The 14112-nt window shown below is 50.1% G+C and overlaps 1 protein-coding gene across 4 annotated transcripts in view; it reads left to right on the forward strand.

Annotated features, from left to right (window-relative positions):
* AGPAT1 (1-acylglycerol-3-phosphate O-acyltransferase 1) overlaps window positions 1-14112 on the forward strand; it is a 65586-nt gene that overhangs the window by 27822 nt on the left and 23652 nt on the right. For all 4 annotated transcript variants that reach the window (XM_088446671.1, XM_088446670.1, XM_088446669.1 and 1 more), the window contains exon 3: window positions 7827-7900. In XM_088446671.1, coding sequence (XP_088302797.1) covers window positions 7849-7900 — 52 coding nt within the window. In that variant the 5' untranslated portion in view covers window positions 7827-7848. The remainder of the gene's footprint in view (window positions 1-7826; window positions 7901-14112) is intronic.

The raw sequence follows: 14112 nt of genomic DNA on the forward strand, positions 1-14112 counted from the left end.
CCCATACGCTGCTTCTAGTAGAGGCGCTGAGCCGTGCACCTACAGGAGTCCTGGGGTTGGTCAGATTTTTGGGCGTTATTCCCTGCTTTGCTCACCTGCATTCCCTATATGAGGAGGATCTCAGATTCTGTATCTGAAAGTAGCATGGTGCGATAACATCAGACACTGTCGATGGTCACTGGATGGTGCAAAATTGGGCATTGGCTGGTATATGATGGGCACAGGCCTGTATATTGTGAAGTGGGCAGGCATGATGCAGTTGGGTGGCCTAGATGAAGCAAAGTGCAGTGCACAGAGGGGACTTGGGGGATAAGAAGGGAAAATGCATGATACATTGGCACAGGGGAGACCAGGGGCCAGGTATGAGGCGGCTGGGGATTGGAGCAAGACAGGAGTATTGGGATGTAATCCTGGAAGAAATTATGGGGGTGGGTGGAGGTTACAGAGTTCATCCATGGGGTCATTACCAATGCCAGTAACATAGGTTGCCCCCTGGACTGACCCCCACAATAAGGGGTGACTACCATACTACCACAGCCCTGACATTCATTTCCGCCAGAGATTGGGGGAGCTCTGTGGCAGGTAATAATAGTCACACTGCTTGTTTTATCAGTGAGCTCCTTCTCCAGGAGAGTAACCCACAGCGTGATTGTTATCCAGTAATAATGCAGGAAGAGCACGCGCTGCCCGACTCTATACCTGGTGTTACCAGGCAGCACCACATAGAGAGACACCTGAGCACTCAGGTATAGAGATAAGCAAAGATAACTGTGATTGTGTAGCCACTCTGCAAAACACCTTCACATGTTTCCGCTGTAACAGGGAGATCAGGTACCAGGGTAGGCTGTGACTGTAACAGGGAGATCAGGCACCAGGGTAGGCTGTGACTGTAACAGGGAGATCAGGCACCAGGGTAGGCTGTGACTGTAACAGGGAGATCAGGCACCAGGGTAGGCTGTGACTGTAACAGGGAGATCAGGCACCAGGGTAGGCTGTGACTGTAACAGGGAGATCAGGCACCAGGGTAGGCTGTGACTGTAACAGGGAGATCAGGTACCAGGGTAGGCTGTGACTGTAACAGGGAGATCAGGCACCAGCGTAGGCTGTGACTATAACAGGGAGATCAGGTACCAGGGTAGGCTGTGACTGTAACAGGGAGATCAGGTACCAGGGTAGGCTGTGACTGTAACAGGGAGATCAGGCACCAGCGTAGGCTGTGACTGTAACAGGGAGATCAGGTACCAGGGTAGGCTGTGACTATAACAGGGAGATCAGGTACCAGGGTAGGCTGTGTCTGTAACAGGGAGATTAGGTACCAGGGTAGGCTGTGTCTGTAACAGGGAGATCAGGTACCAGGGTAGGCTGTGACTGTAACAGGGAGATCAGGTACCAGGGTAGGCTGTGACTATAACAGGGAGATCAGGTACCAGGGTAGGCTGTGACTGTAACAGGGAGATCAGGTACCAGGGTAGGCTGTGACTGTAACAGGGAGATCAGGTACCAGGGTAGGCTGTGACTGTAACAGGGAGATCAGGTACCAGGGTAGGCTGTGACTGTAACAGGGAGATCAGGCACCAGGGTAGGCTGTGTCTGTAACAGGGAGATTAGGCACCAGCGTAGGCTGTGACTGTAACAGGGAGTACCAGGGTAGGCTGTGACTGCCCGACTCTATACCTGGTGTTACCAGGCAGCACCACATAGAGAGACACCTGAGCACTCAGGTATAGAGATAAGCAAAGATCACTGTGATTGTGTAGCCACTCTGCAAAACACCTTCACATGTTTCCGCTGTAACAGGGAGATCAGGTACCAGGGTAGGCTGTGACTATAACAGGGAGATCAGGTACCAGGGTAGGCTTTGACTATAACAGGGAGATCAGGTACCAGGGTAGGCTGTGACTGTAACAGGGAGATCAGGTACCAGGGTAGGCTGTGACTGTAACAGGGAGATCAGGCACCAGGGTAGGCTGTGACTGTAACAGGGAGATCAGGCACCAGGGTAGGCTGTGACTGTAACAGGGAGATCAGGCACCAGGGTAGGCTGTGTCTGTAACAGGGAGATTAGGCACCAGCGTAGGCTGTGACTGTAACAGGGAGATCAGGTACCAGGGTAGGCTGTGTCTGTAACAGGGAGATCAGGTACCAGGGTAGGCTGTGACTGTAACAGGGAGTACCAGGGTAGGCTGTGACTGTAACAGGGAGATCAGGTACCAGGGTAGGCTGTGACTGTAACAGGGAGATCAGGTACCAGGGTAGGCTGTGACTGTAACAGGGAGATCAGGCACCAGGATAGGCTGTGACTGTAACAGGGAGATCAGGCACCAGGATAGGCTGTGACTGTAACAGGGAGATCAGGCACCAGGGTAGGCTGTGTCTGTAACAGGGAGATCAGGCACCAGCGTAGGCTGTGACTGTAACAGGGAGATCAGGTACCAGGGTAGGCTGTGACTTTAACAGGGAGATCAGGTACCAGGGTAGGCTGTGTCTGTAACAGGGAGATTAGGTACCAGGGTAGGCTGTGTCTGTAACAGGGAGATCAGGTACCAGGGTAGGCTGTGACTGTAACAGGGAGATCAGGTACCAGGGTAGGCTGTGACTATAACAGGGAGATCAGGTACCAGGGTAGGCTGTGTCTGTAACAGGGAGATCAGGTACCGGGGTAGGCTGTGTCTGTAACAGGGAGATCAGGCACCAGGGTAGGCTGTGTCTGTAACAGGGAGATCAGGTACCAGGGTAGGCTGTGACTGTAACAGGGAGTACCAGGGTAGGCTGTGACTGTAACAGGGAGTACCAGGGTAGGCTGTGACTGTAACAGGGAGTACCAGGGTAGGCTGTGACTGTAACAGGGAGATCAGGTACCAGGGTAGGCTGTGACTGCCCGACTCTATACCTGGTGTTACCAGGCAGCACCACATAGAGAGACACCTGAGCACTCAGGTATAGAGATAAGCAAAGATCACTGTGATTGTGTAGCCACTCTGCAAAACACCTTCACATGTTTCCGCTGTAACAGGGAGATCAGGTACCAGGGTAGGCTGTGACTATAACAGGGAGATCAGGTACCAGGGTAGGCTTTGACTATAACAGGGAGATCAGGTACCAGGGTAGGCTGTGACTGTAACAGGGAGATCAGGTACCAGGGTAGGCTGTGTCTGTAACAGGGAGATTAGGCACCAGCGTAGGCTGTGACTGTAACAGGGAGATCAGGTACCAGGGTAGGCTGTGTCTGTAACAGGGAGATCAGGTACCAGGGTAGGCTGTGACTGTAACAGGGAGTACCAGGGTAGGCTGTGACTGTAACAGGGAGATCAGGTACCAGGGTAGGCTGTGACTGTAACAGGGAGATCAGGTACCAGGGTAGGCTGTGACTGTAACAGGGAGATCAGGCACCAGGATAGGCTGTGACTGTAACAGGGAGATCAGGCACCAGGGTAGGCTGTGTCTGTAACAGGGAGATTAGGCACCAGCGTAGGCTGTGACTGTAACAGGGAGATCAGGTACCAGGGTAGGCTGTGTCTGTAACAGGGAGATCAGGTACCAGGGTAGGCTGTGACTGTAACAGGGAGTACCAGGGTAGGCTGTGACTGTAACAGGGAGATCAGGTACCAGGGTAGGCTGTGACTGTAACAGGGAGATCAGGTACCAGGGTAGGCTGTGACTGTAACAGGGAGTACCAGCGTAGGCTGTGACTGTAACAGGGAGATCAGGTACCAGGGTAGGCTGTGTCTGTAACAGGGAGATCAGGTACCAGGGTAGGCTGTGACTATAACAGGGAGTACCAGGGTAGGCTGTGACTGTAACAGGGAGTACCAGGGTAGGCTGTGACTGTAACAGGGAGATCAGGCACCAGGGTAGGCTGTGACTGTAACAGGGAGATCAGGCACCAGGGTAGGCTGTGACTGTAACAGGGAGTACCAGGGTAGGCTGTGACTGTAACAGGGAGTACCAGGGTAGGCTGTGACTGTAACAGGGAGATCAGGCACCAGGGTAGGCTGTGACTGCAACAGGGAGATCAGGCACCAGGGTAGGCTGTGACTGTAACAGGGAGATCAGGCACCAGGGTAGGCTGTGACTGTAACAGGGAGATCAGGCACCAGGGTAGGCTGTGACTGTAACAGGGAGATCAGGTACCAGGGTAGGCTGTGACTGTAACAGGGAGATCAGGTACCAGGGTAGGCTGTGACTGTAACAGGGAGATCAGGTACCAGGGTAGGCTGTGACTGTAACAGGGAGATCAGGTACCAGGGTAGGCTGTGACTGTATCAGGGAGATCAGGTACCAGGGTAGGCTGTGACTGTAACAGGGAGATCAGGTACCAGGGTAGGCTGTGACTGTAACAGGGAGATCAGGTACCAGGGTAGGCTGTGACTGTAACAGGGAGATCAGGCACCAGGGTAGGCTGTGACTGTAACAGGGAGATCAGGCACCAGGGTAGGCTTTGACTGTAACAAGGAGATCAGGCACCAGGGTAGGCTGTGACTGTAACAGGGAGATCAGGCACCAGGGTAGGCTGTGACTGTAACAGGGAGATCAGGCACCAGGGTAGGCTGTGACTGTAGAAAAAAAGGGATTTTCCCTCCAGCACACTGCAGCAAAAACAAAAATACTTGAATCCTACATGATAATAGAAATTCAGAGGTATTGGTTTACATACATTTGCAAATATATGAATAAGCGCTGGGCCAAATGTCAAGGCTCCTCTATACCAGCGTCCCTAACATTATGGGGTTCACGTCTGAGACGCAGGGAACCCCAAAAGAATCCAGGCAAGGACCATCCCCAGGGCATCACACGAATAATGGAAAAAAGGGTGAAAGTGAAGTGTAAAGTATAGTTGTGTAAAGATAAATCAATAAGTGTTAATGGTACCAGGGTAGGCTGTGACTATAACAGGGAGTACCAGGGTAGGCTGTGACTGTAACTGGGAGATCAGGTACCAGGGTAGGCTGTGACTATAGGCGGAAGACAGGCACAAAAAGCAAAACATACTTTTATGTACCCCTGGGAGCGTGTAATTGGTTGTCGTGAGATGGACATGTATACATTACAGACCTGTGAGACTTGGCTGCTTATCCATTAATCATTTGTCTACACCGTAGTAAAATGAGCTTGTTCTGCAACACAATTGAATACTTTGTATATGATGAAAATGATTTGCAGACCAAATATTAGCCTAAAGTTTTGCACATGATAGAAACAGAATAATGAAATATACTCGTTGATGTACCCTAGTGTGAGTGTGTGAAAGTGCGATTGCGTAAGCTGGCGTGGGGGTGTATGTGATGTAAGGAAGTGTCTTCAATTCGGTGCAGCTGCACTTTGTTTTTCAGTTACAGTTTTGATTTATATTTATGATTATAGTGTAATAACCCAATTTATTTATACGGAACCATTAGTCGCACATTCTTTTATTATTCTGTAGGGCAAAATTTATGTGTCTTAATATTTGTAAGGGTTTTTTTCTATCTAAAGAAGTCGGCAGCATGGTATTGCTAATTCTACACAATGGAAGATTATGATATTCAGATCTCCACGTGCAAGTAGAGCGGCATTGTAATAGTAACTACATGGTACAGAAGAACACACAGTACAATCTTACATAGACTCGGTCAGTGCGGCCAGGTCTGACACATGCCACCACTTACAATAAAATGCCACTGCATGGCACGTACCCCCACTTCCTCCAAAATGCCCCCGCATTCCGTTTAGGCCCACTTAGCTTGTCACTGGGGGAGATGTATTAAACCTTCTACAGCGGATAAGCGGAAAATTTGCCCATTAGCAACCAATCGGCTTCTAGCTGTCATATTATAGAATGTACTTCATAAATTATAGCTTGAATCTGATTGGTTGTTATGACGGGCTTCATGGATAAATAGTACTACTAATAATGTGACCTGTACGGTCAGTGCTGCCCATATATAATCGCCCAAGGCTTTTTGGTGGCCCCCCCACCTTCCCCTAGATGCACTAAATTATTATTTTTAGCAGAGTTCAGCCTTGACGCTCCCATTACAGCATGTATGTGTCCTTGTCCGTATTTGGACAGCACGGCCGAATGTTATAATGTAATAATAATCAGGACTATTTGGTGGTGCTTCTCTATTTCTTTAAATGTATTATACAGATGTGTCCTCATCAGTGGAGGCTCCATAGGTCGGGCTGCAGCACAGTCCAAATTTCAAATAGGGGAGCCACACCAACTGTCACCCCAAACACTCCCAAACATCGCCAGCCGGGACTTACTGGCAGTTGGTGTGGCTCCCCTATTTGAATTTTGGACGGCGTTCCAGCCCCGCCTCTGGAGCCGCCACTGGTCCTCATACACCTAGCCTCAATATTCTACGTGATACAAGATGCCCGGTGCTAGTGTGCCACCAGGTTCTGTGCAAATATACTAGCGCCCGCATCCCTTTTGTCAAAAATGCGTCTTATGCGACCGATTTCGATCGATCAATCGTGCACATCGTGTGTTGTTTTCGTACGTTGATGATGCCGATTGCGCGTCCCCGCCGTCGTATGGCTGGATCGTAGATCTTACGGAAAAACCGTAAGATTGCGACCTATCGTGTACGATGTGACACACATCGTATGCTGTTTTGCTGGTTCTGCGATCCGATGTATGAGGTATTTAAAACCGCTTAGCCACTCCCCTCCTATTCAGATTCCAGCAGATGCATCGTATTGTGTGATCGTATGTACAATCCTGTACACCATTTGACCACATCATGTTGAGAATTTCAAGGAAAATTGTACAAAACATCGTTACGTTACTAAATCGCACCGTGTATGGCAGGCTGTAGTCGCAGTGTGATGCGAGTAGGACGCACCAGGAGACTGCGCTGATATATTTTATATGCAACACTTGTCCATCTGTGTGTGACTGTGTCTGTATACAATGCACAATGGTAGTTGACGTGAAAAAAAAAAAGGAACGGCCGTTACATTGTAGCACTTTGTGTACGACCGAGTCCCTGAATCTATATCTATATACTGATATACAAGTGTCGCATATCAAATGAATCAGCGCCGTGGATCCTAGTCACATCGCATTGCAGCTAAGACACATTTTCTGCAGAAAAGGCGCCTGGCGCTAGCAGATTTGCGCGGGACCTGATGCTTCGGGAAGCTCTGTTTCGCGCGACTGCAGCAACGTTGTATGAGGACACATCTGTGCACAGTTTGTACAGGATTGTGGTACCCGTTTGGCATTTCCCTGGTAGCGCTGTGTGAGGGACAAATCCTGGGCGGCAGAGAATTATCTTTTTTTTAAGTTCAATTAATTTCTTTTGTGTTTTTCTGACACCAGTTTCTTTAGGCCAGAAATTGTAACTGAAGAGTTGCTGAGCTCAGTGTTCATTCTGGCACCCTGCACCTCTCACACCCCTGCAGTTCCTCTCTTCTGCCAGGGGGTGTCGCTCTCTGCTCTGGTACTTCTAGCACACTCTGGTCTGTATCTCAGCAGTTTGTTGCATCAGATGAGTGTGCTAGAAGCACCAGAGCAGAGAGCGGCACCTCAGGCAGGAAATAGGAACTGCACGGGTTGTGACAGGTGCAGGGTGCTGGAATGAAGACCAGGCACATGGGAAGGATGGGTGTTCATTTATAGTATACTGATTTACAATGGAAGGCCTCCCAGACTACATACACAATTGTCTTGTCTCATCTATGGCATTAGTGCTGCCACGCAGCGGGTACCATGTATAATATGGGTAACTCCGAACGCGGGCATATTTCCTCACTGTTTTTGTGGCAGACAGCCTATATGACCCATGTCTTTATTGTATCCAGGCGCTCCCACAATTCTGTCTGTCTTTTCTCCGCAGGTATTCAGCAGGGCACCGTGTGATGTCATCAAATGTCGTCAAAGCTGCTTCTCCATTGGCTAGCGCTGTGACAGGTAAGTCGCTTCCACTCTCTTCCCCACCACCTCCCCTGTCCTCTTACATCCCATCATTCAGCAAACGACTTCAAAACTGAAATCTGCACCAGCTGACAGGACCCTCATGCCTGACCTCTCACACCCCCCTCCTCTTCTACCACACATGCCCGTCCCCCTCCGTTCATTCTCCCAACCACTTATCTCTCTCGGTCACTTTGCGCAGGTCATATACATGCAACTAAACTAGAACAAGTACTTCTGTCCAGCAGCGGCTCCTGAGGGGGGGGCTGCCGCTGCTGCTAGTCTGGCCGTGGAACGGCGGGGTCCCGACCCCTGCGCAATGAATATGGCAGACGTTGGGACCAGCGCATGAGCGGCGGTGGCACAGCGCATGTGCATAACACCGGCTTGTGGTGACGGCATTGATTGCAGCCTCGAGTAGCCCTGCAGGGCTGCCCGAAAGGCAGAGCAGCTTTCTGCTGATCGCAGCCCGGACTGGCAGTCCCAGGGGAGGGGACACCTGTCCCTGGGGCAGCCTGTCCTGTGCGTGACTGGCAGGTGGTGCCTCCAATTGAAAGCCACCTCCAGTCACAGTGTAGCCAGTGCAGTCACGGACTGCACTGGATCACCGAAGTGGAGGAGTTTACTGGGGGGGGGTCTGGAAGCACCAGAAGACTGCGCTGATTAATTTGATATGTGGCACTTGTATATCTGTGTGCGACTGAGTCTCTAAACAGACCTTGGCGTGGAAAAATGCTGTAAAAAAAAAAAAAAAGATGCCCGGTGCTAGCAGTGTCTCCTGGGAACAGGTGCTATAAGAGGGTCTGTTTGGTGTGAGTGCAACAAAGAAGAGTGAGGACACCTCTATTTGCCCTGTTTCACCCACAGTTCCAGGGCAGCGGAGCACTGTGGCGCTTTACAAATCAGCCTATTGCTGGAGAGGACTGACCCTGTGCTGAACTCACTGGCTATCCAGACTTAGGGGGAGATGTATCAACTAGAGCGCAGATAGGGAGGTGTTGCCCATAGCAAGCAATCCTATACTAGCTCTCATCTGTTTTGTACATTATAGAAAATAATATCTAGAATGTGATTGGTCGCTATGGCTAAAACCTTCCATTTTTCCTTTTTTGAGTGTTTAATAAATCCCCCCCCCCCCCAATCCAAAGGAATCTCAGATATTTATATATAAATCCCTATTTTTCAGTTCATAATAAGATGATTTGCAAACATTTCTCCTCATTTTCTTCTCCGTTTTATAGCTGGGAGGGGTAACAGTTTTGCAGAGGACTTCAGCGTTGTTACAACAATGTAAAAAGGTATCATTAGTTAGTAGTAGTGCCGCCTAGTTATGGTATAAAGATTAGGGACCGGAGGAAGATGTCAGAACTCTGGGCCTGATTCAGACCCGGTCGCTCTGACAGAGCGCTCGCTCTGAATCAGGGCCGGGTTTTTTTCTTTTTAGAACGGCCTCCTGGCCGCTCGCATAGCTATGGGTAACCACCCACAGCTTTAGCGAGCGGCCATGATGATGGTCAAGACCATCGTGACCATCGGGCTTGCGACGAGACCCTTGTGGTAGGGTCTCGTGGCCGCAAGCCCCAGAGAGATTTCGGCTCTAACAGAGCCGGAATCTCTCCACTGACATCACTGGTGATGTCAGTGGGGCCGCCCCCAAATGACAGGCGTTCTCATGGGAAGGCCTCCGTTTGGGCAGCCACCCCCCCGGCCCGCCCAACAAAGGGGGCATGCTGTCACTCACCATCGACAGCTCGCCCCCTTTGTTGCGAGACCCGGAGCGACGTAGTGCCCGTCGCTATCCGGGTCTCGCGCATGCGCTCTGGGCCACCATCGACCCGGTTGCGAGCGCTCAGTGCTTGCGACCGGGTCTGAATCAGGCCCTCTGTGCTATTGACTTGTCAAACTAACTTCATAAAATTCTCCGGGTCACATGCAAACTCTCTAGGAAAATCAATAATATATGATTATTTTTCTACTAAGGCCTTACTTTTTTCATAAGAGAAAGCAGAGTATAGATATGATGGGAGATGCAGGTTACACTTGACTGGACTATTCTTATATCTTGGAATAAAACCCAAAGTGCTCCTCCTCTATGTAATGAGTGCTTTCCAATTTTTGTCTAAATATTCCCCAATTGATCATACGACGCCTTGTAAATTGCTCTTATCTATTATCCTACTTCATTCTGGCTGAGGTACAGCACTTAGAATTACTGCTGTTCTAAATCTGCATTCAGATGGCTTTTATCAAGGGAATTTGTACAGAATTAGTTGGGGCTTCCTACTTCACTGCAACTAATTATTAGTGAATACCGTGGCAAGCGGGCAGCCTTTATCAGTGATGTGAGGGGTACACAGTGATTTATCAGGTGACCTAAATGCCAGGTGTCAAAGATTTGGGATGGTCGTTAGTTCAACCCTAAATTCCTATACGGTTAAGGGACTGATTTAGTTAGCCATGAGTTTTGTACTGTGAAGACCTGAGTAATTCTTGCTTGCAGAAATGGAACAGCTAGCGCAATTAAATTAGAAACGGGAAGTCGCTGGGCATCCATCGCGCCGATGTTGCGTGTTAATTCTGCAGTTTGCACACTATGTGCCTGATTCAGGAATCGCGTCTCCTGCTGCATTACTTATCTGAGCTGTGCTATCCAACGCAGCATCGAATAATCTGCGTAACATCGGCCAGCTAAGGTGACCCAGGGGGTCATGCAGCCGGCCGCTGCAGTTGAGAGGAAGAGGCCAGGAAATCTCAGCCAACGGAGGTCCTGGCCTCTGCTGAATCACTCCCTATGTGGGGTGCATAAAAGAGTACAGGGGCAAATAAAACAGAACGACAGTGTAGGAGGCTGTGGCCATAAGCAAAGTATCGGAGGCTGCTATAAGGTGTCACTGAAAGATTTTTTTTTTTAAGTTTTACTAATGAATGAAAATGATATCCAGCTGTATTTGGGGTTCATTGAAGTAAATAAATATCTCCCACATCATTACACCCATTTCTTTCCCATCAATACACCACCTCACCATACATGTCCTCACCATACATTTCCCACATCATTATACCCATTTCCCACTAATATATCACCTCACCATACATGTCCCACATCATTATACCCATTTCCCACTAATATATCACCTCACCATACACGTCCCACATCATTATACAGATTTCCCACCAATACACCTCACCATACATGTCCCACATCATTACACCCATTTTGCACTAATATATCACCTCACCATACATGTCCCACATCATTATACATATTTCCCACCAATACACCTCACCATATATGTCCCACATCATTACACCCATTTTGCACTAATATATCACCTCACCATACATGTCCCACATCATTATACATATTTCCCACCAATACACCTGACCATACATGTCCCACATCATTACACCCATTTCCCACTAATATATCACCTCACCATACATGTCCCACATCATTACACCCATTTCCCACTGACACATCACTTCACCATACATGTCCCACATAATTATACAGATTTCCCACCAATACATCACCTCACCATACATGTCACACATCATTACACCTATTTACCACCAATACACTTCACCATATATGTACCACATCATTACACTCATTTCCCATCACTACACCTCACCATACATGTCACACATCATTACACCCATTTCCCACCCAGGGCAGGCGCTAGGCTGTGCTGCGCCCTGTGCCGTATTCAGTTGCCGCCCCTTCCCTCCTCCGCTCCCTCTCCCTGAGCTTTCATATTACCTCTGCCCCCTCCGGATACAGTAGCGCTCCGGACGACGGACCGGCTTGCCCGTGCCTGGAGCCGCTACTGTTCCCACCAATACATCACCTCACCATACATGTCCTACATCATTACACCTATTTCCCACCAATACATCACCTCGACATACATGTCACACATCATTACACCCATTTCCCACCAATACACCTCACCATACATGTCCCACATCATTACACCCCTTCCCCATCACTACACCTCACCATACATGTCCCACATCATTACACCCATTCCCCACTAATACATCACCTCACCATACATGTCCCACATCATTACACCAATTTCCCACTAATACATCACCTCACCATACATGTCCTACATCATTACACCCATTTCTTTCCCATCAATACAATGTCTCACCATACATGTCCCACATCATTACACCCATTCCCCACTAATACATCACCTCACCATACATGTCCCACATCATTACACCCATTTCCCACTAATACATCACCTCACCATACATGTCCTACATCATTACACCCATTTCCCACCAATACACCTCACCATACATGTCCCACATCATTACACCCATTTCCCACCAATACACCTCACCATACCTGTCCCACATCATTACACCCATTTCGCACCAATACATAACCTCACTATACATGTCCAACATCATTACACCCATTTCCCACCAATACATCACCTCGACATACATGTCCCACATCATTGCACCCATTTCTACTTCAGGGTCCATAGGGGGTCCACAGGGTTGACCTTGGGGTATAGCTGGATCTGGATCCATGGGCACCACGCAGTTAAAGCTTTAGCTGCTCCCAGGATGCACTTGGGTCCGTCCTCCTCTATACCCCGCCCCCGGCCACAGCACCTCAGTTTGAGTTGGTGCCCGGCCGGAGTCGGGTCACCTGCGCAGGGGGGCTGCAGGAGCAGCCCCCAAAAGCTTTCTATTTAAAAAAAAAAAAAAAAAAAGAGCCTGTTAGATTTTTATTTTAAAACAGAGGCTCTAGTGTGGCAGCGACGGGCTGTCTATGCAGACGCCCACGCTGCCGCTCTCCTTCCCCGCTGGCGCCGCGACGCCAGTACTGCACTGGGGATCGCGGCGGGAGGCCAGAGTCCGTACTAGCCGGACTCTGGGTCCCTCCCTGGACTGCTGCCGGAGTCGCCGGGGACAAGGTAAGCCGCGAGTCGCCGATTAGCGGCGGCTCGCGGGTTTTGCCTGCAGTTGCAGTCCTTTGCCCCCGGTCCTAGGGGACAGACCGGGGGCCGCTAGCGGTGGCGGCGGGCTCCCCCTCTGAGGAGGAATAACCCGTGGGACCACTAGACCACCAGGGATATATGGCAAGCGGGATGCCGGCAAGCCCTGGGGTTAATATGCTAGCCAGGGGAGGAAGCCTTCCCTGTCAGCGGCTCCTCCCCTCAGCTCAGCGCGCCTTTCAGCACGGAGTCTGGCGTCGCTGAGCTGCAGCTACTCGGCCACTCCTCCTCTGAGGTCTCCAGCGGCCATTTTCTCACAGTGGCAGCGCAGATCTTCAGGGAGCACGCGGACCGGTCCCCCTGTGTACCTCTCCCCTGATTAAGGACAGCGTACACAGCACTATAGCCCTCCCAGACACTGAATCTGGGCAGGTTGATTGTAGTGGAAAGGTGCAGTGAGTATATCTTCCTGCATGGTATGTGACTTTTGCTAGTGCTGCCTGTCTGTGCTTATTTTCTACTTACTGTCAGCTTATACCTATCCCTTTACTTCTCCTACAAGCCCTACAGGTGTGTGGGGGAGGGGCGTTTCTACTGACCTCACTTATATAGATCACGTATTTGTGAGGTCCGTCACATACAGTTGTGTGCTACTCAGTGCCATATTGTGGGCTGTTGTTCAGCACACCGGTGAGTGCGTTTTACTTCTACCCTGGTGCCAGATATATAATATATTCTGTCATGTCAGACGAGGAGGTTGAGCGCTCAGTGGCTCCGGTGTTGGCCTCCTGCGGACGCTGTTCTGCAGGAGTAGATAGGGAGGATTTGTCACAGGATGGCCTGTGTAGTCGATGCCAGGTGGCTCCTGGCCCATCCAGACCTTCTCTGGCGCAGGAACCACCGTGGGCGATGTTTTCTCAAGTGCTGGTGTCTATTGCGGACCGTCTGTCGGTCCCGACTGCTCTCCCTACTAGGTAGTTGTCCCAGCCGACCATCCCCCATTCCCCGGGTGTCCCGCAGTTATTGCGGAGTCCTCCTGGGTCTCAGTCGGTGGGTACCTATGCGGGGTTGCCTATGTATATGCAGGCTTCCCCTGTGCCGCAGCAGCCTGTGGTACCTTTTCAGGCCCCTATGGTGACTCCTCCACCCTGGGTGGATGTGCTCTCCAACTCCGTGCAAAATTTGGCGGCCGCTTCCTCGGCTTTTCAGTCAATGTTGCAGACTGACATGCCTTCTAGGATTTCA

This window comes from Taudactylus pleione, unplaced genomic scaffold (assembly GCF_031769625.1).
Source record: "Taudactylus pleione unplaced genomic scaffold, aTauple2 ptg000400l, whole genome shotgun sequence".
In the NCBI taxonomy this organism is placed as follows: domain Eukaryota; kingdom Metazoa; phylum Chordata; class Amphibia; order Anura; family Myobatrachidae; genus Taudactylus; species Taudactylus pleione.